At 41.0% G+C, this 27,931-nt stretch overlaps 1 protein-coding gene across 2 annotated transcripts; it reads left to right on the forward strand.

Moving 5' to 3' along the window:
* The first annotated feature begins 719 nt into the window (after positions 1–719).
* Positions 720–27,931, forward strand: TRAM1 (translocation associated membrane protein 1). 2 transcript variants are annotated; one of them, XM_074944249.1, is made up of 11 exons: positions 720–913; positions 4,674–4,737; positions 5,392–5,513; positions 5,712–5,828; positions 6,556–6,614; positions 7,118–7,202; positions 18,930–19,000; positions 19,096–19,200; positions 20,156–20,299; positions 22,637–22,797; positions 26,426–27,930. In XM_074944249.1, exons 1-11 carry the CDS (start codon positions 791–793, stop codon positions 26,497–26,499), a joined length of 1,125 nt encoding a protein of 374 aa, XP_074800350.1. In that variant the 5' UTR covers positions 720–790; the 3' UTR covers positions 26,500–27,930. The 2 variants fall into 2 exon arrangements, with proteins under 2 accessions (XP_074800350.1, XP_074800351.1); XM_074944250.1 differs by lacking the exon at positions 720–913 and adding an exon at positions 1,577–1,639 and having other exon boundaries at positions 26,426–27,931.

Genomic DNA, 27,931 nt, shown 5'->3' on the forward strand with positions numbered 1-27,931 from the left:
GGTTCATGTGCCGTCCATTATTTTAATGTACATTTCAGTAAAGAACAAAGTGTTAACACTCTATCTATAAATATGTTCAGATGCTTGTTTTTGAAAAAAACATTGAAAGGTAGAGTAAGCTCTTCTTGTTTATATACCTTGTTACAATAATCAAGTTTTTAAACTTTTAAAAATACCTCTCTTTATTTGTGTCCACATTGACAATGGAGATTTCAAAACAGTAGCAAATTGTAAAGAGCACCATCATGGTTTGCGACCTCTCACCTTTGTCATCTTCTGGGCCTGGGCCTGGGCCAGGGCCAGGGCCAGCTAGCTTGTGACAGATGCTTGGTGCCCTGTCAGAATTTGCTACCCCAGGACCCATGAGAAAGGGCGAGGTAGCAAAAAGTGACACAGCACCTTGATGCCTCAATAAATGCTACGGGTAGTAAAACCTGCCCCCTACTTAGCCCTTTTTAACGCTAGCCCGGCCCTGAGGCGGGGCATTGTGATTGGTCAGTTTGAACGTCAGCTCAGCGGCCCATGCAACAACAGGGAGCCAACGGCCGCCCTTATCCTTCCCGAGCGCCCCGCCCGCCGGACAAGGAGTCGTCAGGCCAGGCGTCGACGCCGCCCGCCAGCAGGTGGCGCTGCGGCTTCCCAGCGGCCGGCCAAGGGGTCCCTCTCTGGCCGCAGGCGGAGCTAGGACAAGCCATTTCCCTCCCGTGCTGAGCGCTAAAGGAGCTGGGCGGGGCGCCCCCTCCTCCGCCCCTTCCTGGCCGCGGCGGCTCCCAGCTCCTTGCCCACCACCATGGCGATCCGCAAGAAGAGCAGCAAGAACCCGCCCGTGCTGAGCCACGAGTTCATCGTGCAGAACCACGCGGACATCGTCTCCTGCGTGGCCATGGTCTTCCTGCTGGGGCTCATGTTCGAGGTGAGCCGCCCTGGGAGCCCGCGGCTGCCCGTACGCCCCGGGCAGGCTGAGCGGGCTGCGCACGGCCCGGGGCGGGGGAGGTGCCCGTGCGGAGAGGGGCCTTGCGTGGCCCGGAGCTGGGGGGTGCGTGGCCCGGAGCTGGGGGGTGCAGGGAGCGCTGCTCTCAGGGTGGATGTGTGTGTAGCTGATACGCTGAGCTGGCCCAGCCGGGCGGGGTTTGGGCTGCTCAGGCTCCTCCTCCTCCTCCCTCTGTGCCCGGGGGGCGGCGGGGTCGTGATGCCGAGCTCACCTCACACCCCCCACCCCTAATACCTGGGGGCTCCTGGCGCCGTGTGTATCCCCTGCTCGGCGCTCTGCCTGCCCCGCTCGCCGGCGGGGTTCACCCGAGCGGGCTGCTGGGGGAGCTGCCGCTGCGGCCGACACGTTGCAGGAGGGGCGTGTTGGGGAGGGGGCTGTTGGAGCTGGGCCATGCTCCGTTCCCTGGGACACCGCCCGCAAGTCTCTCTCCTCCCCCCCCCCCCCCCTTGTGCGGGCCCCGGGTTAGGTTCTAGGAGCGGTGTAACGATTGCTGCTTCCCCTTTGTGCAGCAGCAACCGCAGCGCCCTGCCGTTCCGGCTGCGCTCGGCGAGGTTACGTGGCAGTCGGAGCGGGGCGGGGGACGGAGCGCCTGGCTCGTAGTGTTGAGGGAGGCGGAGCGGCGGCTGGGGCCCAGCGAGGCTGCCGTGTGTAAGCAGCGGGGATGTGGGGGGCGTAAGGCCTTGCCGGGGAGCGCGTTTCCTGCCCTCTGTGCGGTGGCTGGAGCCGGGCAGCAAGGGAAGCCCCATGGGGTGGGGCGGCGGCTGTGCCCCCAGCGAGCTCCCGGGAAAGGGGAGCAAGCAGTGACGTGTCCCAGGCTGCCCCTTCCCCTGGGTGACCGCGATTGCCGCCCCTGTCCTGAGCAGCTGCTCGCTCGCTGCGTGATTCACACCCCCTGCCGCAAACACGTGTGAGAAACAACAGCAGCACTGGGCGGGGAGCCGCACAAACAGGAGTGACACACAGAGGTGCGCTTTGCATCTCCAGGCAGCAGCCGAAGGTGGAGACAGCTGCTGGTGGGCAGATGCGTTCCATTTTCCTGCCCTTGCAGTTCAGTGGCTTAGGTGTCTTGCTTGGGTAGTAATTATTGGGAAGATGGATGACCTTGCCATGCAAAATCAGTTTGGATTAGTGAAGATTTAGCATCCCACTCCTGAGTATCCACTAAGCTTTAAAGGTGCATCTGTCTTCTTTCAGGCTCATAACTGAGTTCTTATGACAACTGGTCAGAAAAGTGGCGATATGCTGCTGCCTGGGACAACAAAAAATATGTTTGAGATAACTGAAATCTAGTTATTTTTTAGCTGCTTCTGAGACAATGGTTAAAAGTCAGAGTACACTTACTGACTGACCCATCTGATCAAGTTGAAAATTAAAACTTGTCTTCTATATTTTCTGTTAAAAGTCACTGAAGTGAAAAAGAAATGGCAAATTTGTCTATTGGATCTCCTATTTTACAAAATGTCTCTCTTGCTTCTCTTCAGTTGCTTATTGAGAGAATGCACAAAAACTGGTAATATACATACTCCCTTCAGAATAACACTCACTTATTTTGAGCCAAGATAAGAGTCTCAATTTGATGAGCTAGTAGTCTGTCAGTGTTACCATGATTCTTAAGAGCATAATCAGTCCCTTATTCATTTGGTGAGCAGCCTGAAGATTTATAAGCATTTTTTTTTATATGACTAGTTTTTGATACCAGTTTTTTCCAACTTTAAGTAATAGTATCCGAAGGCAGCAGATTATCAACAGAGGTTGGAGAGTAGGGGTTTAAAAGAAATACATAACTCTCCTATGCTATGCTACGACTTGCCTCTGAAAGCCAGATATATCTATCTTCCCAGATATTTTTGGTTGTGAAGACCATCTATACACTGTTTTTGTGGGGAGAGGAAGAAGGATGGATTTGAATTTTTTCCTTTTTATGTACACCTGTGTGATTCACTGTTTTTTAAAACAAAGTGCTAATATCTTATTGTTTGTTGTAGTAACTGATCTTGCTAACGCTGAAAAGATTTTTGTATACTGGAGTGTAAGTGTTTAATTTATGTTCAGTCTTTCCCACTACATGCTATTCTGTACCTACAAAGACCTTCTTTAGTAGTTGCTTTTACTATGAAACTTTTAAGGCTCTGCCGATCTTTATTCTTTGTGTTAGTTCGGTATCAACAGAAGTTGTGCACCGTGGATTGTACTTCATGTCAATATGTATTCCGCGACGTGAAACCTGTAAAAACATTGTAGAGCCCTGGAAGCAAAGGACAAAACAAAGAATGACTAGGTGGCCACTGGAAATTATTTTTTGTACAGGAAATGGGATTTTATGGTCTTTAGATATTTTGACCTTTTGTAAATACTTTTCCAAACATTAGAGGTAGATGTTGCATAGATGATGTAAACTGGATAGGGGTGATAATGGGTGATGGATGGTACGGCACTAGAGAAGTAGTTGGATTCCTTAAACCCTTCAGTTCCAGATATTCTGAACTTGATTTTTTTTGTTTTTGTTTTTTTAAAAACCTGTTTGGGGGTATTAGGTGGATTTCATGGAAGCTTTTTCACTCTTTACTATTTTACACTAGGTTTCCTGTTTGAAATAGGAGTAGAAAAGAGAATGTGGTGCTGCTCTTTATTTAAAAAAAAAAAAAAATTCCTAAAGAAAGGTAGCAATTTTATTCTGCATTTGTTCTGACTTTCTGTTATCTTTTTTTTTTCATATAGTCCAGAATAATCATTGGCATCACTACTCTAGCTGCATGCTGTTCACCTTATTTTAATTTTTTGTGTGCTCTAGTGTTCAAAGATTTCTAAGGGTATGACTTCACTAGTAACTTCAACTAGCCGTGGCAGCGCTTTAACGAGGCTGTGTAGTTGCAACACCAGTGCTGCGGGAGAGCTCTCCCAGCACTTCAAAAAAAAAAAAAAAAAACACCCCACCCGCCGGAGGAGAGCACTGTCTACACTGCCACTTTACAGCGCCGAAACTTGCAGTACTCAGGAGGGTGTTTTTTCACACCCCTGAGTGAGAAAGTTGCAGCGCTGTAAAGTGGCACTGTAGACATGGCCTAATTCTTTTGAGCCTCGTATTCAATTAATTGTTTTTCTTAAAGGCTCTGTCAACATCTGCTCTATATTTTATCTGCCAGCCCACCCCTACCCTCCTGTTTGTGATTTTTTTTTTAAATTTTATTTTATTTTTTTATTTTTAGCTGGGATGTTAAAATTGAGTTTGAAACAAGGCTATAACCAGAGATTGACTAAAATTATAAGGTCAAAGGTAGTGGTCTAAAAATAGGTGACTTGGCATTACAATGCTTTGGTGCATTAGAGGGAAGCATAGTGGAAAGGGAATTGCAGCTTGTGTTATTAGTTTAATGTGGTGGAAAGAGGGATTAACTGGAAAATAGGCAGTTTGGAGGAGACTTTTTGGAGAGGATTTTTAAAGTATTCTGGCAATGCTCAGTCCCTGCATTGTGGGAGTTTGCTTTCCTAGATAGGCAGTTCTGCCTGTTGAAAGTCAGATCAGATGACTTTGAGATGAGGTTCCTTTTCTTTATCGTTGCCAAGCACCCTGCCTCCACTGCTTTTCTAGTTCAAGCCATGCTGGATATGTGTTTTTTGATTAGTAAACTTTGGTTTATTTTCATTTAGATCTTATAACACTCACTTTGTCTTGTTCTTTCAGATTACAGCAAAAGCCGCTGTCATTTTTGTCACACTTCAGTACAACGTTACCATTCCTGCTACAGGTAGGTGTCTTTTGAGAATTTAAACACTAGTACCATGGAGTAGACAGAATGTTCATAAATTGCTGGTATGCTGTACTCTCCCAAATTGAGTGTTCGTTGTAAGATTGACCCAGTGCAAGTCTGGATGCAGAACAAAGTAATTCTTACTGATCCACTCTTAATCTTAAACTATGTCACTTGAGATTAGTCTTGTGATATCATTTTTAAGACTGTTCTGTTGTGTTCATCATATTAAAAATGTTGCCTGATGCAGAGATGCACATGAATCCTCTTAATATCTTTTTTATTAGGATTCTGGACCTGTATGTAGTGCTCTGTGCTAGTCGGAGGACAAATAATTTAAAGTAGTCAAGAAGGAACTGTAAGAATTGAGTTTTGGAGTTTAAATACATTAGTTATGTTTTCCATTGTACATCTCTACAGACACATTAGGTTAATGGGAGGGAGTTGATTATTATAAACTAAGTCTCTAGCGAGTTATGCAATCATGAATCATTAATTTGGTTTCAATTTTTATCCAGCACAAAATAGGAATATCTTCTTAATTGATTTGTTGTCTTAACAATACTGCTTTGAGAAATAGACAAACATACTGTTAATTGGACTAAACAGGATCTTCATAATGAGCTTTAAAACTTTGTTTTTGTCCTTCAGAAGAACAATCTACAGAAACAATCTCCCTTTATCATTATGGTATCAAGGACTTGGCTACAGTTTTCTTCTACATGCTGGTAGCAATAATCATACATGCCATTATTCAGGAGTATGTGCTTGATGTAAGTACCAAGTATGCATTTCTTCCATTAAGATAAATCTGGTATAAATTATTATTCTAAAATTTAATTAGAATGCATGGCTAGATTGACTTCAATTTTAGATATTTTATGAAAACTGCTACATAAGAAACATCTAACCATCCTTCTCTTAAAATGGCTCAATATGTTTATCAATAACATAAATAACTTCTGTTTTAGAAAATTAACAGGAGAATGCACTTTTCCAAAACAAAACACAGCAAGTTCAATGAATCTGGACAGCTTAGTGCATTCTACCTCTTCTCATGTGTCTGGGGCACGAATATTCTTGTCTCTGTGAGTATGTCTTTTATCTTTCATTTATATTGTCAGATATCATACCCTTGCTCATCTAACTTTTGTGCTATGAAAATTACTTAGTGTAGTTTTCAGCCATGTATTTTAATATTAGATCAGAGAAGTCTTTTGCCTACTGTATTTAGATCTCTGTCACAATTGAATGCCAGTTAGTGCTTGTGATGGTAGATTTCCTTCCTCCACCCTAATTTTGGGGGTTCTGCCTTTCAAACAATAAATCAATTTTTGAGTATGGGACTGAGTCAGGACTCCTTATCTTTGTTCCAACCCTTCATTGCTGTATGACTGTAAACAAGTGACTATGCTTCTGGTTACTTACCTCTAAAATTTATTTTAAATACTGGTCAAACTCTCAAGTGTTAAGGCATAATTACTTTTTGTGAAGAGTTTTGAGATTCTCTTAAAAAGCAAAAAAATCTACTAAATTCCAGTTTCCAGAAACAGAAGTCTTTTCTTGTCTCCAGTAATACTCAGGGCTTGCTGACATGACTAAATTTCTGGTATAATTATATCCTTATACTGGAACTAACTCTATGTATGAACACTCTTATTCTGGAATAAGAGTGCATTTTCTGGTTTTGCTTATACTGCTTCCATAGCACGTGTGCTGTAAATGAGAAATGTGACAGACTTTCATCACTGGCTTCTGTATTTATTGTCTTTGTCCTGTGATTAAAAGGTAGCCAACAGTTTTATGTATTTTCAGGAGAACTATGTATCGGATCCAACGTCTCTATGGAAGGACTACCCGCACATTCTGATTCCGTAAGGTTTATTCCTTCTTCCGTGTTAGAAGTGTGATAATCCTTATGGCCCAGAGTAGGTATTTTGTTTAGACTAACTAAGGGGTGCAGTAATGGAGGTGGTTAAAATCTCTGCTTAGAACTTGATGCCCCACAACTCTAAAGTAACTACCAGAAATAGTATTTCTTAAGGGCAATACTGCAGAGAATGAAGTTGCATTTAGCCAGTTCTTGTAATACCTTTTTTGGATCATTGTTATTTTCCAGGTTTCAGAGTAGCAGCTGTGTTAGTCTGTATCCGCAAAAAGAACAGGAGTACTTGAGTCTCTAAGGTGCCACAAGTACTCCAGTTCTTTTTGTTGTTTTCCAAAAACCTTATTTCTGTAAATAATGTTGAGAAGATGCTGCATTCCTTTTATTGTAAAATCCATGGTTAACCAAGTGTGCAGGAAACTGTGTGAAATGTTTGAGTTTGGACTGCAGTTACAGAAGTGATGTATTTTATTTTATTGCTGTACCATGCAGGTTTCAAATGAAGTTTTTCTACATCTCACAGTTGGCATACTGGTTTCATGCTTTTCCAGAATTGTACTTCCAGAAAACCAAAAAAGTAAGAGGAAAACATTTTTTATCTTAATGGTGAAAATACTGCTATGCTTTCACAACTGTGCCAGAAATGAGGGTTTCAGTATAATTTTATATGCTTCTGTATCCACCAATAGTTCACTTATTTTTGTAGACTATGAACATGCTTTTGATTCTCTGTATCAAAGAGCTGATTAGATAGCTGCATATTTATTGAAGAATGTGTTAAAGCATTTTTCTTAGTAGTTACTTTGAAATACCTATAATTGTTTCAGTATCTCCATTGTGAATGGAGCTGTTGTCTTTCTCAGAGGGAGCTGTCATTGTAATACTACTTCCATGCAAGCCCTATTTTGTGCAATAAGATTGACATTCTATTATACACTTTAAAGAACTGCAAATCAGAAATTCATTTATAAGGAAAATTCTCAATTTTAACCTGTTTTAAATAATTTTAAATTAGTTTGTTATAAAAATGTTACATCATAACTTCCAACTCTCAAAGGGTGAAACGGTCAGTCGAATATGACAAAATCGAAGTGGTGGCTTCTGGTTTAATTGTTGTTAAAGACAACTGACTCTTGCCATTTATGGTCCAATCTTGCGTCGTTGAAGTCGGGGGGTTTTGCCATTGCCTTTACAGGGGCAGGATCCAGCCCTGGTTCTTTGTAATTACAAGTGATTACACACATTTAAGAACATAAGGTTTACTAGAATAGATTTACCGGTGGTCCAGCTGATCCAGTACCCTGTCTCTGAGAATGGTGAGTTACCAAATGCTTCAGAAGAAACTGTAAGTGAGGTCTGCATAATATCTGTCAGATTGGTTTATACATTGAAGAATGAGTTTATAATCCTTCAGTTTTTCCTTGCTGAAGTAAGTATGGATGTTCTCATTTTAATTCTGTCTAATTTTATTTTTTAAATCCTTCTAATTTCTGGGCCTCAATTATATTTGTGTAGTCAAGTATTTTCTCTAAATATGAATACGTTCTGTGTAAACAAAATTGACTGTGGTCTTCTGATTTAGTAAAGACAAATGTCAGAGTTCTTTCCTTTTTGCTGTTTCAAACTTCTTTTGTTTAATTCGTAGTCTGAGTAAGTTTTTTTCACTAAAATGAAGAAAATTTCATATGATGCTTATTGCAGGGTTAGTAGTAATTATTGTCTTATTTACCAACTCCAGGGAATCTTAAATAGATATCTTTGGGGAGTTAGTGTAAAGATTACCTACCTGGCCAGCTCAAAGAAGTTTAAGAAACAGCACATATATTTATTTAGCAAAGGGAGACTGTCCCGAGTTAGACTGTAAAATCAAGTATCCATTATAGCTGATCTTGGGTGGTAATAGGTGTGAGTTCTGTAACATCATTTGACCACCCCAAAAGCGTGTGTTTTTCCAAAACATTAACTAGTTTCAGAAGTCACTTTCATGGAGAGAAGTAGACAAGACATAGTGTTGTCAAAGTTTCTTAACCTTCCCAATCAAATGTACTCCCTTCTTTGAAATTTTAAATCTACTATTGATTTCAATAGGTGCATTGAGTCCTGTTAATATTATAATCGTCGCCTCCTTTTGAAAATGGGCAGAGGCCAAGTGTTCTTATTTTATTAGATATAACTAATAAAGTGAAATAACCAAAAGCCTTTGCTTGTCTGTGTTCAGGACTTGGTAGAGCTGATTGGATTGTGTTATTGGGTGCCTCCTATCTTTTTTTTAACGAGGTTTGGAAGTTGATACCTGCCAGATCCCATCTAGCTCAGTGTGTGGAAGAGTGCCAGGATAGATCACAAGGGCTTTGGTCTGCACTGCCTCCAATATGCTGATTATACGCGCTTCTCCATCTTTTCAACAGATGTGAACGCTGCAACTTCCTTCCTTTCTCTGTCTCTGGCAAAGAACTAATTTTTTGTGCTCTTGAGAAAAGAGAAGTGAGAGGTTGATTATTGGTAAGGGGAGTTAGAGGTTATGACAGCTTCATCTACTCTGTGTGTCCATCTCTTACCAGAACAAAAGTTTTTAAAGCAGGAAACTTGCGTCCTCAACTCAAAGTACTAAAAAAAAATTTCCTGGTCACAGCCGCTGCAGCTAACAAGTAATACCAGAGTATTCCAGGGTCCAAAAGTACACAAGAGATTATGAACTTTCTTGGTAAATTTAGGAGAGCAGTCCCTAAGGTGTATTTATATGCCAACTTGCTGATATGTCTAAACCCTTAAGTTTTCACTTGGCACATAAATAGACCTCAGTAAGTACTTTCCTAAATTTACATTAATACACTTTTCAAAATTATGCTACAGTAATTTGTAAATTTAGAGCACTGCGTGTATACTTACTAGTACAATTAGGGCTTGTCTACATAAACATTTAGTTTGCAGCAAGCTGGGGTCTGGATCTGCCCCACACTATTCTGCTGCAGACTGTCTGCGTGCACCCTACTGGTGTGTGTTAACAGTTTGTTAATGCACTTTGAGCTAGTTCTCTTTTAAATGGGACTAAATCAGAGTTGGGTCCACGTGGACAGACAGTCCATGGCAGACGAGCATGAGGTAGATTGACAACCCAGCTTGTTAGAAACTAAATGTTCAAGTAGACAAGTTCTTAAATGAAGCTGGTTAAAGGCCTGATTCTGCTATCCTTAGTCATATTGGATAATATTTAAATTAGTAGTTCTACTGAACACAGATATGGGCTGGGATAGTCTTTTTCTAGTTTTTGTGGTTCCTCCAGCAACAAGAGACCCTCAACTTAAAAAGCAAGGAATTTCAGTCACAATGGTGATTGAGTCTATCATGATGAGCTCACAAACTTGTATGCCTTGATTTCTTTCAGAGTACATCAGACTTTTTGTGCTTGAGTTTTTGCAGTGTGTTTGACGTAGATGATAGCCAAGATATCGTGATCACTTTTTTCAGTTTCCTGGACTGACTAGCAACCCAGCATATGCAGCAGATACTTCTGAGATCAAATGCTTGAAGTTGGAACTTAAATAACAAAATTTGATTTTTATTTTTTTTTAAGCTTTTTAGGGATAGAGGTGATCTTTGAGAGCTAAATAACAAGCTCAAGGGTGTGGTTAATGCAATCCACAATATCACTGAGTGTCTTGGCCTGTATGCCACTTGAACATCGTATATTTACTGCTGTGGTATCTAAATTCAGATCACCTAGATTTGATTTGAGCTCTACTGTCTTGATCCCCACCATTTCTAAAGCTCTGTCCATTCCCTGCACAATTTCATTAGCTGTCCCAGACTCCGTTTCCTGCGTCAGCAAAGGATACAAATCTGATGCATACAGATACTAGCTCAGCTACCGACTGTTAATGAATCCATCAGAAAACAAAGTAATCTAGCTTTCTACATGAACTTCTAAGATGATTCCGTAAGAGAATTTGCAGTTGCCTCAAGTCTTTCCTGCAGTGGGCGTTAATAAATCTTGACTAAGATTAAGGCTGTTTCTATCTTGTAAATTACAGAATATTTCATTCTAGTGAATAACAACTATTTAATTTTAGTGACTAAGCAGTTTTAAGGTGGTAAACTTGCATTTCTTCAGATTACATTTTAATTTTGTGTAAAGGAGCTTCCTTGTTGTCAAAGTGACTTATCTTCTGGTTCCATGCATTTCACGTGGGCAACAAAGTATGTGGGGGATCAGTTCTGATGTTCTTATAATCCATTTACAAGAGGATTGTCCTTATCAGCGTCTCATTCTTTCGACAGGATAAACACTTCATCTTTCTGACAAACCTGTGGATGTCTAATTTTCCATAAACTTCGGAAAGTATTTACATCAAGGTTTCTTAGGGCATGGCTGCGCTTGCATATGTAGAGCGCTTTGAGTTAAACCCGCCTTCAGAGAGCGCAGGAGGGAAAACGCTGCAGTCTGTCCACACTAACAGCTGCAGGCCCACTGGCATGGCCACATTTGTGGAACTTGCACCAGCATTGGGAGCGGTGCATTATGGGTGGCTGTCCCACAGAGCACCTCTTCCCATTCTGGCGCAGTGGCTTATGGGAAGGGGGCGGGAGGTGCAGGGTATTCTGGGTCCTGTCCCAATGCCCTGTGATGCATTGGTTCACATCCCAGCAATCCCTGTACTTCCGTGCACATTTGGCACCGTCTTTCAAAATTTTTTGTACTGCGCATTCTGTCTTCCCTTTTGGTCTGTGGGAATGGAGCCCGAACTGCTGAGGAGTACACTGACGAGTCTCACCAGCACGTCACGTTTGGCAGTCTAGTTATTCCTTATGATCCAGAGTGACAGTGAGCGCTCCAGTGATGATATCGATTTGAGTAATGCATATGACACGAGTTTGCTTGTGGCATTCACAGACATGCTTACCACAGTGGAATGCTGCTTTTGGGCTTGGGAAGCAAGCACAGAGTGGTGGGATCATGTCGTCATGCAAGTCTGGGATGACGAGCAATGGCTGCAGAACTTTCGGATGAGAAAAGCCACTTTCATGGGACTGTGGAGGAGCTTCCCTCCACCCTGCAGCACAAGGACACAAGATTGAGAGCTGCTCTGATGGTGGAGAAGTGGGTGGCTGTTTGCAATCTGGAAGCTGGCAACTCCAGGCAGCTACCGATCAGTCGCTAACCAGTTTGAAGTGGGAAAGTCGACCATTGAAATTATGTTGATACAAGTTTGCAGGGCCATTAATCGCATCCTGCTCAGAAAAACCGTGACTTTGGGTAACATGCATGACATTGTGGATGGCTTTGCACAAATGGATTTCCATAACTGCGGAGGGGTGATAGATGGCGCGCATATTCCAATCCTGGCACCAGCCCACCTAGCCTCAGAGTACGTTAATCAGAAGGGGTATTTCTCTATGGTTCTCCAGATGCTTGTGGATCAGCGTGGGTGTTTCATTGACATTAACGCAGGCTGGCCCAGAAAGGTGCATGACGCACGCATCTTTTGGAACACTGGTCTGTTCAGGAAGCTGGAAGCAGAGACTTTTTTTTCCCCAGACCAGAAGATCATCATAGGGGAAGTCAAAATGCCCATTGTGATCCTTGGAGACCCCGCTTACCCGTTAATGCCGTAGCTCATGAAACCCTACACAGGGAGCCTTGACAGCAGCAAGGAGCAGTTCGACAACAGGCTGAGTCGGTGCAGAATGACTGTGGAGTGTGCTTTTGGCCGTTTAAAGGGCCGCTGGTGCTCTCTGTATGAAGCTGGACCTGGCCAATGACAGCATCCCCGCGGTTATATCCACGTGCTGTATCCTCCATAACATTTGTGAAGGAAAGGGTGAATGATTCACTCAGGCATGGAACTTGGAGGTTCAACGCCTGGAGGCTGAATTTGAACTGCCAGAGAGCAGGGCTATTAGAGGGGCCTAGCGCGGGGCTGCAGATTAGGGATGCCTTGAGGGAGCAATTTGAGGCTGAAAGCCACCAGTAATGTCTGGTGCCCCGCACAGGAGTGAAGTGCAGTTGTTCCAATGTTAGTAGGAATCTGTTTTCTCCACTGACTTGCAGTGCCTGTTTCTTTCCTGGGCTAAGGTATCTTTTACTTCATGCAATAATAATGTTTTCAAAGCCAAAAAATTCATTTATTGAAAAGAAACACAACAGCTTGGGAAACAGAAAGGGCAAGGGGGTGGGGTGGGGAACGGTACAATCACAGATTTGTGTTATGTCCTGTTACTATATTCAACCCTCCTGTCTGGAATGCTGTGCAATGAGTGCTGCACTTCAGGATGGCTATACTGCATGGTGATGGGGGTTGAGTGCACCTTGCCATTGCTCCATACTCGGGATTGTCTGGTGCATGGAGGCCTGGTCACCTGGAAAGATTCGCTGAGAGCACTCCACACCTGGCTGAGCAAATAGGAAGGGGATTTTCAAAATTCCCAGAGAATTTAAAGGGTGGGTCTGAGGGTTGGTCACCTGAGGGCAGGGCAGTAGAGTTCAAAGTGTTGACCAGAGTGGCTAGAACAGGCATTGTGGGACACTTCTGGAGGCCAATCAGAGCTCACTAACAGACCAGGGCGTCCACACTGGCACCTCAGTGCTCCAGCGGGAACACACACAACGTATTCTATTCACCGAGGATGGAGTACCAGGAGCATTCTAGCCGTGGAGTCAGAGCGCTCTATGTGCCTTCCCAGTGTGGACAGGGCTCCTTTAATGCGCTCTAACTCGCAAGTGTAGCCAAGCCCTTACGTTCTTCAGGAAACTCTTACGTGCCATGTCCTTTATGGTTACATGGCACAAGATGTTCAGTGTTTGCTGATTCAGGCTGCTGACATTTTGTTTTTTAAACCCAGAAATTCATCAAGTTAGTTTGTGCTTCCAACAAAGTTTGACTTGAAAAGAATAATTAACAAATCTCTGTGTATTGTTTAGTAGTTTTTTTGTTGCACACTATTTTAAATTTCTAAATCTAGGATTGTCTTGCAAATTAAAATGCCTGGCCCTGGCAATAGCAGCAGAGTTTGCTTTTGCAAAAGGCAGCCACTTTGAGCCAGAGGACATGAGAGAGCAACTAGGACATCTGTTGTCTGTTATGGATCCTTGCTGTGCTTAATTGGGATGGAATAATAGGAAGGTGTGGTTCACCTGTTGACTGTTTAGGCTTTGTCTGCAATGACAGCCTCATCTTGGCAGCCTAGGAAATATGTATGTGCCAGAATTGTATTTCTCAGTAGAGTCTGAAGCCACAGGAGGTGTACTCTTGTGACCTGTGTCATGCATGATGTCTCGCCTCTGTCTGCTAGAATGAAAGAAGCTACTACATCAGGAGCTCTTCCTTCCTTCACTTCAACCCCATGCCGCTCAGTTTTCGGGCCTGACTTGTGAAAGGTCCTTGCTCTCAAATTTGGATCCTTGTCATCCATTCTGCTTGCAAAAGAAGGGTACTTTCTCTGCTTACTACAAGATGTGGTTGAGCTCATGTGATCATTGCCAGGAAATCCCCTATCAATTTTATCCTAAGGTTTTCTCAAGATAGGTTTGAAAAAGCGTTCTCTGCTCCACTCAGTAGCAGGCTTTTCCATTGGGGTCCCATCACCTTGTAACTAGGTTTTGTAAGGTAGAGGCTGCCTTAAACTCCAGTGGTACTGGAACAGTTTATAGTGGGGGTGCTGAGAGCCTTTGAACCAAACTGTAAGTGGGATCCACTTCAATCCATGGGATGCTGCAGCACCCCTAGTTCCAGCACCTATGTTAGACTCTCTAATCTTTTTTCTGGTTTTTTCCCCTTGAAGCCTAAATTCTGCTTCTAAATGTTGTTTGTTCAGACTCCTTTGAACTTGTGCTTGCCTTTCCAAGCTATCTTCTGTCCAAACTTTGCAACTAGGCTCAGTCTGCTGGCATTTCCTGGATTTCTCCTCTGCTTACCTTTCTTGAACATAACCCTTCAATAAGTCCAGGTCTGTCTTCTTGCTGTTCAGTGATCCTCATAGGCTGGGAGATAGATATCGGAGCCTGCATCTCCTCCCTTGCAGGCGTTTCCAGTCCAAAGAAACTTTGAGGAAAGATCCCTCAGTTGATGCCTGTAGTCCAGCTAGTGGCATCTCTAGAAGGTATGGCTTGAGCCCAAAGTGATTATCCAGCAGATCTTTGAGGAGACTGCAGAGATAAAGGAAGGAGGAGGCATACCTCGGGGCCCTATTTCACCCCAGGGTGTTCACTACTTCCCACCACCTAACACAGATGTAATGAGGTTAAGTGGTGTCCGTATAAAATAAGTAAGAATTACTGATTATTGCTCAAGGAAGGCTTTTAATGACTTTCGACTATAACAGCATAAACAAAACAAGAAAAGGAAAACCAAAGACCAGCACGGAATAAGAATTAATACAAAAGGCAGATTATATTAAAGACAAGTGCAAGTACAAGTAATATTGTGGACCATTTGTGAGTTCCTGAACAGTGACTCTACATATGTTGGTCCTGGCAGGTTATAATAAAAGCCCCGAAGACAAGCATAGGTAAAGCTATTATTCACCAGCTCTATATTCCTGGTGTAAAATGCAACATAAAGCTGATGAACACCAGCGCTACATGCATTTGCTAGGACTATGTAAAAGACAAGCAATAACACATGCAAAGCTATTATGCATCAGCCATCTACTATTGATTTTGTACTACAGTATCAATACGATTAAGATCAGTTCAGCTCGAGTGACCAGACTTCTTTACTCCATAGACTTACCCTGCATTCGTCCGAAAAATACATTACCCTTCAGTCGGCCGTTTTCCACACTGGCCAGGTACAGACAGTCGAGAAGCACACGTCCCTTCGGTTCAGGGGGTGTGGGTCAGGTACGACCAACACACACGCACACTTCGTCTTTTTATCTGGTCTGACGGCCGTGTTTTAGAACAGACCAACCAATCAGGATGGGCCACATTGTTTATGTGGTTGCCCTAATTGTATAATTGATGCATATTTAATTTTTAGGCCTATTTATTTTCTGTAGCCAATTAGATTTTGAATGTGGGTAATTTTGGATCGATAAGTACATATGAGTCAGCATAAATCGCTATCTGGTCGCCTCGTTTCCTGACCACAAGTCACAAGCGTAAGCTTTATTTTTGCAAGGCTTGCACTTCGCAAATACAGAAGTTTGAGGCCTAACATTTGCAATACTTCTATTTCGTTCAAGCTTGACAAGACAGCTGTTCAATTTATTTACAGAGACAGTTTTCACAAGTTACCAGAACAGTGACCATTCTACTGCATTTACTGGATGGAGCTTTACTGGGCCCGTGCCTTCTTGAGTGGTCTTACAGGAGGGATCTCCATTCACCCTAGTGGGCTCAGGGCTGGTCTTTCCCCTCACCCATCACTTTAATCTAGCCCATTTTGGCTTATCCAAAGTTACTCTTACTGGAATTTCAAGTGAGGTTGTTTTTTTTTTTTTTGTGGCGACACCCACTCCGGGCATCCCAGTGGGCCATCAAGCTCAGACAAAATGACTAAGTGGGGGAGTGTATGCTAGCTGTATTTTTTTCCAGTTCTGGAAACTGTTGTCACCCAGGGAGGAGGAGAAGGAACTGAGCTGTTATCTTGTGTCTGTATTGGCTATTCTCCATTAGATGGATATTCATCCATATTGGTGGTGATACATCAAAAAACAAATAACTTCTTACCTTGTTAATTTGCTTTTTTAAAAGAATATCTGCTGTATTGTGCCATTGGTGTTACTTTATCATTAGCCATCCTGTACCCTGTGTGATGTTTCTTTCTGATGCAGCTTTTAATGAGTGAGTTGGCTGTTGTCTCCTTACATATGAAGAAAACAAAACTTAGCTTTAATTCTTATTTTCAGAAGTTATAGATCCTCACCCCTTGCAGAGCCTGAAGTGTATGTCTTCTCTATGCATGTAACTTTTCACCTTTCACTTCAGACAGCAGCTGTCATTTAAAGAGGAGGAGTATGGTGCCACCTAATAAAGAGGCATGGCATGTGGTATTTCCCTGCTGGACAGTGAACAGATCTAGAATTCTAGCTTGCAAAAATTTTGCTTGCCATGTATTAAGAGTATGAGTCTTAAAAATGCCTGTTATAATAATAAAGGTAATTTTCTTATTCTTTTCCATCAGACCATTTTGGGAAGGTCATGCTATAACTGTACCTCAGTGGGTCACAACTGAGGATGCCAAATTTAGGACGAACTGCTGAGAAATAGGGCAGATACACCCCAAGACTGGTGGCTAATCCCCCATAGGATATACCAAACCAGCAACCACAGTAAACATTTTTTTACCACACTGGCTAACAAGAAGTCATAGAAGCAGTTTCCTTGGGCATTCTGGTTATGTCACCACCAAAAACACTGGATTCAGAGATGAGTGGTTCTTTATAACTAGTCTCATCAAATAATAGGTTCTTCTGATCCCAAAGGACCAGCCACACACCCAGGTCAATATATAATTTAGATATTACCCAAAAATCACACTGTTGCCAATCCTTTAGTATCTAAAATCTAAAGGCTTATTCATAGAAAGAAAGGTGAGAGTTAAAATTGGTTAAAAGAATCAAATACATACAATAATTGCAAAGTTCTTGGTTCAGGCTTCTAGCAGTGGTGGAATAAACTGCTGACTTAAGTCAAGTCTCCAGAGTACGTGCACAGCTGGATGGGTCATTCAGCCCTTTGTTCAGAGCTTCAGTTTGTGGCAAAGTTCCTCCAGAGGCAGGAAGCAAGATTGAAGACAAAATGGAGGTGTTTCCAGGGCCTTTTATAGTTTTTGCCATGTGGAGGGCATCGCATTGTTCTTACTATGGAAAATTACAGCAACAAGATGGAGTTTGGAGTCACATGGGCAAGTCACATGTTCATCTGCAATTTCCTACAGTCGTTGTAGGAAGCCATTAGCTACGCTCTAGAAAGCGCGTTTACATGACAGTCCACTTAGTTTAGATGGGCATCTCCCAGGGTCCATTTTCAACCAAGTGTTTCTTTATGAGCCACTTAATTTGAATAATCCCTCCAAGATGTGCTGGCTAGCTACCTTGTGGGTGGTACCCCAGGAGCCAACATATGAAATCCAGGAATAGAGCCAATACTTAAAACTTCAAATACAGAAATGATACATGCATACAGATAGCATAATCATAACCAGCAAATCATAATCTTTTCATAGACACCTCACTTGACAAGCTTTGTACAAGATTTGCTGCAAATATATAACAGTGGTTGCAACAATGATCTATATGGTTATATTTTAATCGGATAACGTCACACATGCTCTAGCTAGATTTTTGTATCTCACTAGGTGTTATGGCATGCGCACAGATTTGCACATGCTAACTTGATTTGAAATGAGAATACAAGTCTATTTAATGTAGCTCTTGCTGGATGGATTTTTCACAATTTCCACTGCTATATAATATGTGCAAGTGAAAACTGAAATACTTGACTCAGTCTGTAGAGGAAGCTCATCCAAAAATGTGGAGTTTCTCTGAAATGTCGGTGTCCTGTACATTGTGTGTAGCTCTTTAAGGACATGACTTGTATTATACTCCAGTGATACATAATGGTGTGTCATGTATGGTCACAGGGGTGATTCTTTAATATTTGCCAGTGGTTTATAATGATTCTTAAATTGCTCTATCTGCTTTCACTCTCTCTGGCCCTAATCTTAATCTTGTCTCTTCCTCCTGCCTATTCAGTCTCTTCCTCTCTACTGTTTTAACTTCCATGTGGCATCAAAATGGAACCAGTTAAAAGCCTAACTTGAAGTGCCAGCACATATACTGGTATCATTTCTAATAAAAAAATTCACTCTGCTGCCAGCATACAGATCAGCCTAGGAGGATGGAATCCTGGAATGGAAGCATCTTGAGGATCTCGCATTTCTAAAACAGATGCATTCTTAGCATTGCATTTGTATGAAATTTCTTGAATTCATTAATTGATAGTGGACATGTAAATGAAATATAATAGAGGCATAATTTTTCAAATTTGCCTTAAGAAAAATACTTGAGCTGCTTTGACAAGCATCTCTGATTTTTATCTGACAATTGATCCCCCCCACCGGCCCCCTTCTTTATTCTGGTGGATGCTTAAGATAACAAATAGATTAGTTAGTGGTAAACTCCTGAATGAGACCAGTATGGAATTGAGAGAATCAAACAAATATAGTGTCTGCCATGACTAGAATATTATGAAAGGAAGGATTAAGGTGTCTGAGCAGCCTAAATGAAATTTATAAAATCAGTGAACATGAAAACATTTTGTCCCAATTAGTTTAGATTAATTCATTCTTCTGTCTAATAGGAAGATATCCCTCGCCAGCTTGTCTACATTGGACTTTATCTTTTTCATATTGCTGGAGCTTATCTTTTGAAGTAAGTCAGTTTTAAGCTAAATTTCACTGGATTTATCTGCTACCATAACTATTTCATAAAATGTTTGAATACTTGGTTTGCTCTTGTTTTGATAGCCTGACCCGTCTTGGACTTGTTCTTCTGGTGTTGCATTACTTTGTTGAATTTCTCTTCCACATCTCCCGCCTCTTTTACTTCAGTGATGAAAAGTATCAAAAAGGGTAAGTATTTATCATAACTTTAACAAAGGAAACTACTTTGTGGCTCACAAGCTTTTTGCAGCTGATCAACAAGAAGTTTGTATTTTGGCTGCACAATAGCCACAATAAAAAATGTGTTCAATTAGAATTTGCTTGCCCTACAGAAGTGTGACTTCTGTATTTCTAATGAAGAGTACTACTCCTTAATTGTATGCTATAAAACAAATAATTTCGTATTACCCTATTGCCTACTCAAGCAATTGTTAATGTAGCACTATTCTGTTTCTTATTATATACTTTATATTGAAATGGGATATTTAGTGTAGCAAACACAGTTAAACTTGACATAAATCCAAATGAAATTCTTCAAATTCATAGTTGCTAAAAAGTATCACTTTCATTGTTTCCCTTAATATGAGGGGGCACAGTCGTTGATTTTACAACATGCCTTGCACTCTATAGAAAATGGAGGTTAAATGCCAAGAGTTGAGGTTTAGCTCACCATCAGAATTAGTAGCTCCCAATTAGCAACTTTATAGCTTTGTAATCCTTTTAGATAACATTTTGAAGTTGGATAATATCTAGTGCGTTCACTTATGCTGATCCTTAAAATTATGCATAAATGACAATGCTGTTTATAATCCAACTTCATGTATTTTAAATATGGTGATAGTCTTTAGCACCACTTCTTTTCTGTAATTAAAAAAAACCTCAAGAATTATTGCAGAAACGTACTTATTCAAAGAATTATTAGAATTTTTATTTTAGTAAATGTGAAAACATTTGAGAATTGACAGGAGATTAACAGTAATATCTCATGTTGAGTATCAATCCTAATTTTTAAAGAAATCTTGATAGTTTTCTCTAACTAAACAGAGTCCCACATAATGGAAATAAACAGTCAGACTAATGGCTTTCTGATGTAATCCAAGTAGTGAATATGCATATTTACTGACTTCTGGCACTTTCTTTGTAGGTTTTCATTGTGGGCTGGTCTTTTTGTTTTCGGAAGACTTCTGACTTTGATTCTCTCTGTTCTCACTGTTGGCTTTGGCCTGGCAAGAGCAGAGAATCAGGACCTGAATTTAACTACTGGAAATTTTAACATTCTGGGTATCAGGTATGGTAAATTGAAACCTTTTTTTTAAAATATTACTCCTGAGGGAATTCTGCGCCAAAATATTTTTTAAATCTGTATTTTTTGTCAAAATAACACAATATAATCACACAATTTTAAATTATTTTGGTAATTTATTTCAAAATACTTGTCAGCAAATAATTGAAAATGGTGTCTTGTTGTTGTTGTTGTTTTTGTTTTGACAAAATATGCGGAACTTTGCAGAATTTTTAATTTTTTGGCGCAGAATTCCCTGAAGAGTACCAGGGTTGTGTGTGTGGCAGAATCTGGGTTCAGGCAGTTCCATGGGAGATCTAGGTGCAGGGGGTATCTGGATGCATGGGGGTTCTGGGTGCAGGAGGAATGGAACTCTGCAGGGAAGTCCAGGTGAAGGTGGTGAGGTCTCAGCGGCTGGGTGCTGACTGCTGGGGGAATGGGTTTGGCTGTAGGGATCAGGGTACAGATTGTTGGGGCTCTTTGGGGTGGGGGTCCAGGCCTGGGGGCTCAGGGAGGTTCTGGGTGCGAGGAGCTTCTGATGCAGGGGGAGCCTCAGTGGGGGGTTCCAGGTGTGGGGGGGCGGGGTGAGGCTCGGCGCGGGGGGAGCAGCACCCAGTGACCCCTCCCCCCATGAGTGAGGTGTGATGGGGCCAGGAAGTGGGGGAGGGGTCACTGTGTACTGGGAGCTGCTTGCTCTGACCGCCAGACCGCCCCCACCAAGCCTCACCTCCTTCCCCCCCCCCCCCACGCCTGGAACCCCCACCCCACCGAGCTTCAGCTACTTCATGTGTACACACTCATTCACACAAATGTAGAGCTTTCTGCAGCCAGGCGAGATTTCTGGGGGTGATTTGACCCAGACCAGGCTGCTCCATGCAGGGGATGGGGAACTCCATCTCTGTTGTCCTCTTCTCTCCCCCCCCCCCTCCCCCCACCTCCCAGCCGCGGTGACTTACCTTTCCCCCAGCTTTCCCGGAATAGCAGGGAGGGGTGAATGAGCACTGGTGCAGTTTCTCTTTTCTTCCCCACAGAAACGATTTTTCTATGGAAAGCAGAGTCTCCGCAGGGGGGATGTGTCTCTGCACGTGTGCAGTGGCGCAGAATTTCCCCAGGAACAAAATAAACTTAATACACGTTATGTATATTCTGGAATGTTTTGTATTCATATTAGACTGAGGACATTTATTTATTTACTTAAAGCCCATATCCTTGAGTCCAGAGCTTTGGTAACAAAGTGGTAAGGCACTTGCCCACCTCCACAACAAAATTATTAACTGAAGAATTCTTGTACTACTGTAGATTATAGTGTTGGTTGTCTTGCAAGAGAAGTTCAATTTTAGGCTTAAAGGGACCCTCTGATATATACAGAAGTTTTAAGTCTCTCAGCTGTCTTAAAATCTGTAGATTGTCCTCTAGATGCATCCTGCTGAGAAAAAATTTGTAAGCTCCAATAAACCAAGCTGTAACACATGGAGTTACCTACAGATCACCCTCTCAGGTAGAAGAAAGCAGCAATCACCATTTCCCTTCCCTCACCCGGGAACATGAGCTGTGGGTTCTTCAGGGAAGTCTTGAAGTTCTGAAGGCACCAATAAAAGGGACAGGGCACTTGTTCAGGGGCCTAGAGAGTCTTCACTGCTTGTTGCGAGGTGTTTTGCATCTGCAGTAACATGGCACAATTAGGAGCCATGCTGTTGTCATACCCTGTAGGCTACTATGCACCATCTACCTTTCAGGATTTTAATTTGTGGAGGAAGGAATGTATGAAAATACTGCTAGGATCAGGATCATCTTATGGAATTGCTTCACAGTTTTATAGGGAGTAAAATGCCAATCCACACCTTTTCCCACAACCGTAGCATGCTGGTAATCTGAGGAGCTTTTCTGACAAACCTGGAAAAAGAGAGAGCATGCCACGAAGCTGCCACTGCTTCCATATTTGCACGTTTGGCCAGTCTCCACCCTCTGTAGGGGTCTCACTCTAATTTTGCTCTTCTTTTGCTAAATCCTGTTTCCATATGTGTGCTAACATCTGTCTCTTAATGGTAATAAATAAGGAAGTAAAGTCAGAACCAGGCTGACTTGTGCCTCATAAAAACACATGAGAAAAATCAGTATTTGCCTACTGAGAAGAGTTTCCGATTTGTTGCCTTTTGAGAAGAATCATTGCTTTCATGTTTCTGAGGAAATTATACATACTTTGGAGAGCAAACAGGCAGCTTCTCTTGACAAGTACAAACCTTGAGGGTTAACTGTTTGCAAAACTTGACAAACTTGTTGACATGCCTTCATCTGATACTTGTTTACATGACTACCTCTGCTCTGTCTTAAATCTGTTTATAGAATCATTGTACTGTCCTCAATCTGTGGAACTCAAGCCTTTATGATGTGGAAGTTCATTAATTTCCAGCTTAGAAGGTGGAGAGAACATTCTTCTTCTCAGCCTCAGTCACTGAAGAAGAAATTTGTAACAACTAAAGGCAGACCATCCAAAAAAGAGCGAGGTTTGTATTGCAAGGTTTTTCTTTCTGAGGATAGAGTTAAACCAATATGAAAAACTTATTTGGCATAATTGGGTAAAGTGCTGTTGTATGTTTGCTGTGTGAAATGAGATGTTTCTGGTTTTGATACTTGAACTCATACTGATGGAAACTAATATTGGTGGTTGAGATCAAGGAGGAATAACTTTGAAAATGTTCTCACTGGCTATTTATAACCCAGATAATATAAAATAATATACCAGATAAAATTACCTGAGTATTTCAAAGGTGACTCTCAAATACCCACCCAACTTGTTAAAAATTAAGGTAATGTGTTCCAGTTTGCTAAGTTAAAGGGATATCTAAAAGTCTGTGGCTATTTTAAGACTTTGAAGGTCACCTCTGAATTGCACTCTTTTACCTGTCTCACTCTTAGGCCTGAATTACATGAGAGTAATCCTTTTTGAATGTCCTTTAAAATTGACTATGGGTTTTGTGTACATGGTGCTTTAGTTTGCACCAGAGGGATGTAAATGTTAATCCACACAAGCTTGTCGTGTGCTAACTGTCCTGCGTGGACCCTGCTGGTGTGCACTAGAAGTTCACTGGTGCCTGTTAATGTAGTCCTGAAGTAATACTATGTAACAGGCACTATGTAAAGGGAACTTCTGATGCATCCTAGCAGGGTCCATGCAGGACAGTTAGCATGTGACACACTAGGGTGGATTAACATTTACACCCCTCCGTTTCTCGAGCAATAGGTAGGCAATTTGCCTAAGGGAACAGTTGGCCCTAGTTGGAGTTCTAGTGTGATGTGAGACTTGATGCTCTCTAATTATATCTTTTTGTTTAAGCAAATAACGGGTTCTTCCAGCTGGGTTTGCAGGTTAAAGTAAATGGGATTTGTGCTTCCATGCTGCTTAGGCTCCTAACTTTGTAAATTTTAGTCTGTGTGATTTTGTTTTTGTTTGCTTTTTTTATCACAATTCTGCTGTATTGAAAGTTTAAATAATTCTCACTGGTAATATTAATGCAGTAATTTTTTTTCCATAGTTTTATAAAATTTGAGTAAGATACTCTTTCAGTACTGGTATTTTACGAAAATCAAACTAACAAAAAACCTCAGTTTATTTAAATTGTGATCTAATTAGTTTTGCAAAGATTCAATGTGACTTAATGACTTTTTAAAATCAAGTGATTTAAATCATAATACAATTCAATAACTTAAATCACTGTAGTACCCTACTATGTGTAATGTAGGTGAGTTACAACACAAACTTCAAGGTGGATATTAGTTGGTAAATACATATATCATGAGAACAACAAAAAGAGACACTTAACTTGAATTGTGGGTGTTTCACAAAATTGATTTTAGATGTTATAGTTACCCTGGAGGCCCACAGTCCATTTTGGAGGGTTTACAGCTACTTTTCCCATTTAATTTTTGTCTGTCTTGTTGCTATGTGTAAAACCATGGGAGAAGAACAACAAATTAAAGGGAAAAGTGGATTAAAACCCTCCCAGACGTGACTTTCCTTCCTTTTGATATTTTCCACAACCTTATCTCCATTATGAAGACTTAAAGCTGCTCAGGCATGGCAGGGGTATGTATTAAGCACAGGTGCTTGAGTGCACCAAACCCCACACCTGCCAACATCATCTGCGTGTGTCAGAAACCGCTGTAGAATGAAAATGTACATGTAGTGAGATTGAGGCTTTGGTGTGGGGTTGGGACTAGATGGGTGTATTGGTGTATGTCACTCTTCCACTGGGAAAAGGGCAGAAAGTGGTGTGGCAGGTCCTGGTGCTACAGAGATTTGGTCCCAGCTCTTTTCTCCCGGTGCAAGAGAGTGTATGACTCTAGGTCCCTTTTTTTCCCTTCTTCTTCTTCTTGGTTTTACTTATTTCAGCTAAAGCCAGGAGCAAACCGATAGGGGACCAGTAGGGCAGAGCGCTATAGCTAGTTACCTGTGATTCAGGCAAAATTGAGTGTTTAATCTGAAATTGGAGTGATATAGGGCTTGTTGAATGCGAGCTCTGTAGGAGCTTGAGCTGGTTGCGGATGACTGCTGTACCGGTCAACTTCATGGATGTGATTATTGGGACTGTACACTTGTCTGCTCCTGGGTGTTTTAGTGGTCATGCTGGTGGTTGCCTTGAGGCAAAGACCACGTGAATATTCCCAGTTCTGTGATGTTGCTGCTGCTCCTTCTGTTGAGGATTCTAGGATGCAACAATGAAGAATCACTTAGATGGCAAGTGTTGTCTTTTTAGGATTCACCGTGCCAGGGTTAGTGTAGGAAAGTACCAGACAGCAGTGGTGGAGTGGAAAGCAGTTTGAAAAGGAAAAGGAATTTGAAGTCCCTATGGCATTTTGCCTGCATCTGCAGACAGATGATGTCTAATGTGGTTTACATTGCAGAATGTACTTAACTTAATTGCAAGGACACAGCAGGTTTAAGAAATCCATAGCCTAAGGAAACCCTATCATTGGACAGTCAAGGGTTAAAAAGGCTTAATTTCCAAAGCCTGTTAGACGCATGTTAGAGAGATGGCTTGGGAGCTGGATGAATCTTGGGTTTGTTTTTAGGAGCTACATTTTCTACTTTTAAGGTTGCATAAGTGCTTTTGTTCTGAAAGGTCATTTTTGGATGACTAGAACGTCCTCAAACTCTGTAGCCTTCCAGGATGGAATTTTCTCAAACTAAATTTTTCAGAATGTCTGTCTGAGCAAATATTTCAGGCATTTTCAAGAACAAAGAGAATGGGGAACGACTACTCTTGCCATGATTTAACAAAGAAAAGAAAATTCAACATTGCAATCTCTTGAACAGTTTAAGTATTCCAGTAGGGGAGATTATGACAGCTTGAATTTCGGCAGGGGCATAGTTCTCAGGTCACGGATCTGCCTTTGTGTACTGGTAAACACAATCTTTTGGCTAATTTATAAGGGGTTTAAAAATGTACTTAGATGTATGCATATGGCTTTTGCTTTACAATAAACTAGCAATCCAGCAACTTTCCATTGGCACGTCACATGGAAGAAAAGTCTACAGAGAAAGACGCAGGAGAAAAGATCACTAATACAAACATATATTTACAAACTGCACATATTATACTGTATACGTTATTAGGTGTATTTGATGGTGTGGTAGAAGTGTTAACATAAATTTGGAATGGATACATTACTTAAAAAAGGTGAATCCATGAGTGACTTTTGTAAGTCATACCAGGTGAATGCCAGTAAAGCTTTTTGCTGTACTATACTATGTATTCTCCACACACTGCAGAAAAGCAAAAGGTTTGAGTTTCTAAAAGATTGTATTGGGATTATCTCTTTAGAACCCTTCATCTGTAAAGTTGGATATCTTGGTTACTAGGAGTTCAGAACTCAAAATCAGTCTATATTTTAAAATCTTTTCTGCAAACTATGTAAAACAGACTTTTTTTTACACAACACTTTTAAGCTATTGCAATTATTGCATCATGAAAGTCTCAAGACAGCATTTAGTAGAGTAATACTTACGTTAGAATAAAATATGCAAAAGCTGTATGTTGACTTAAAAACGACTGAAAGATGATAAAATATAAAATGTTATTTGGCTTGGTGTAGTTGCTTGGAAAATCATCCATTTTTTTTTCTTGTTCGTAGAAAATGGAGTAAATGGAACAGTAACCTCAAATGGAGCAGACTCGCCTCGTAGCAGGAAGGAAAAATCATCATAAAACTGAATTTTATTAAGTTAACTGACTAATGTCCCCAAAGAATCTGCTTTTTACTATGAAAAGCCCTTCAGCACTAGAGATCTTACTGATACAAAAATACAATTCATGCTTTTTGATTATTGCTATTGTTTTGTGAGACTTGTTTTTTTAAAAAACATTTTGACTTTAAATAAAGAGTGGGAAGGTTATTTGTTTTCAACTGTTTAGGGGGCCACAACACTTTTTTTAAATAACCTTGAACACTTTTTTAAACACTTAGTGTGATTAATATTAATCAGAATTCCACTTACTGAGGATCAGTGATACAGTGTATTATTCCTTCCAGTTTTTATAATCTTGGTAATATCTTGTTACAGCAACGTCATATTTTTCAAGTTCTTCAAGAAGTGTTGCAAAATTGAAGTAAAAAATTTAATATCTGTTTTTAGATATTCTCAAATGTTCAGTATGTTACTTTGAATCAGATTTGCAGCTCAGCACTGGTTTTATAAGACCATGAAAATTAATGTGCGTTATTTTGTAGGTAATAGCTGCGTTCGTTTTAAGAAATGCCCATGTCATTAAAACAAAATCTAACTGATTGGAAACATTGCAGTGTCTTATTGTCTAAGTTGGCTGGAAATCTCTTGTATAAAATACTTGTAAGGAACAAAATCTTTCTGATGTAGCTTTAGCTCTTTAAAAATGGAAAACAGAGAATGTGTTGTACAGAGAAGAGTGATTTGCATAGTGCTACTTTAAGTTAATAAAATAACTCACAACTGTGCTTATACGTGTGCCTATCGCAGAGTACTAGGGTGACATAGCCCGGCTTTGAAAACTCATTTTGTCTCTGATTTTTAGAGTGCATCTTTTTTTTTTTTCCCATGGGTCAGATTTTTAATTTAGAATACATTTTAATGCTTTGTGGGGAGGGAATTTATTTAAACAAATGAATCAAGTTCTGGCAAACATTCCTAGCTTTTCTTTCTTTCTTTTTTTTTTCTTTTTTGTTGTTTCCATCTCTTATTGGGAAACGGTTCAGTGTATTGCATATATATTTTTTGATGGAAAAAATATTTTTAAAAGCTACAAAGTTTTATAAAAATTGAACTATTGGTGACCTTTGCTCCCATTAGGACCATTGTAACTTAATTTCCATTTTTGCCTGTTTTTCATAGTTTTAAGTGCAAAGGTATGTCCAAATTACATTTTCAGTTGAATGCGCAATTAATATTTGCGTTCTTATCTTTGTAGTCTGTAATATGTATAAACCCAACTCATTTCATTCCAGAAAAACCTACTTAATAGTTTACCTTGAATGAAATTGCTAGTTAGATAGCCTTTGTTAGACCACTTATTGATAAATAGGAGCCCTTATGAGAAATATATTAAGCTCTGCGAAACAAAATACCTACAATTATAAATTGAATATATTAAACTGAGACTCAAC

This window comes from Natator depressus, chromosome 2 (assembly GCF_965152275.1).
Source record: "Natator depressus isolate rNatDep1 chromosome 2, rNatDep2.hap1, whole genome shotgun sequence".
Taxonomy (NCBI): domain Eukaryota; kingdom Metazoa; phylum Chordata; order Testudines; family Cheloniidae; genus Natator; species Natator depressus.

Coding starts and splice junctions, on each gene's coding strand:
- TRAM1 (XM_074944249.1), top strand. CDS start 791: ATGGCGATCCGCAAGAAGAGCAGCAAGAACCCGCCCGTGCTGAGCCAC. Junction 6,615..7,117: donor TACCCGCACATTCTGATTCC/GTAAGGTTTATT, acceptor TGTACCATGCAG/GTTTCAAATGAAGTTTTTCT. Junction 19,001..19,095: donor GCTGGAGCTTATCTTTTGAA/GTAAGTCAGTTT, acceptor TTGTTTTGATAG/CCTGACCCGTCTTGGACTTG.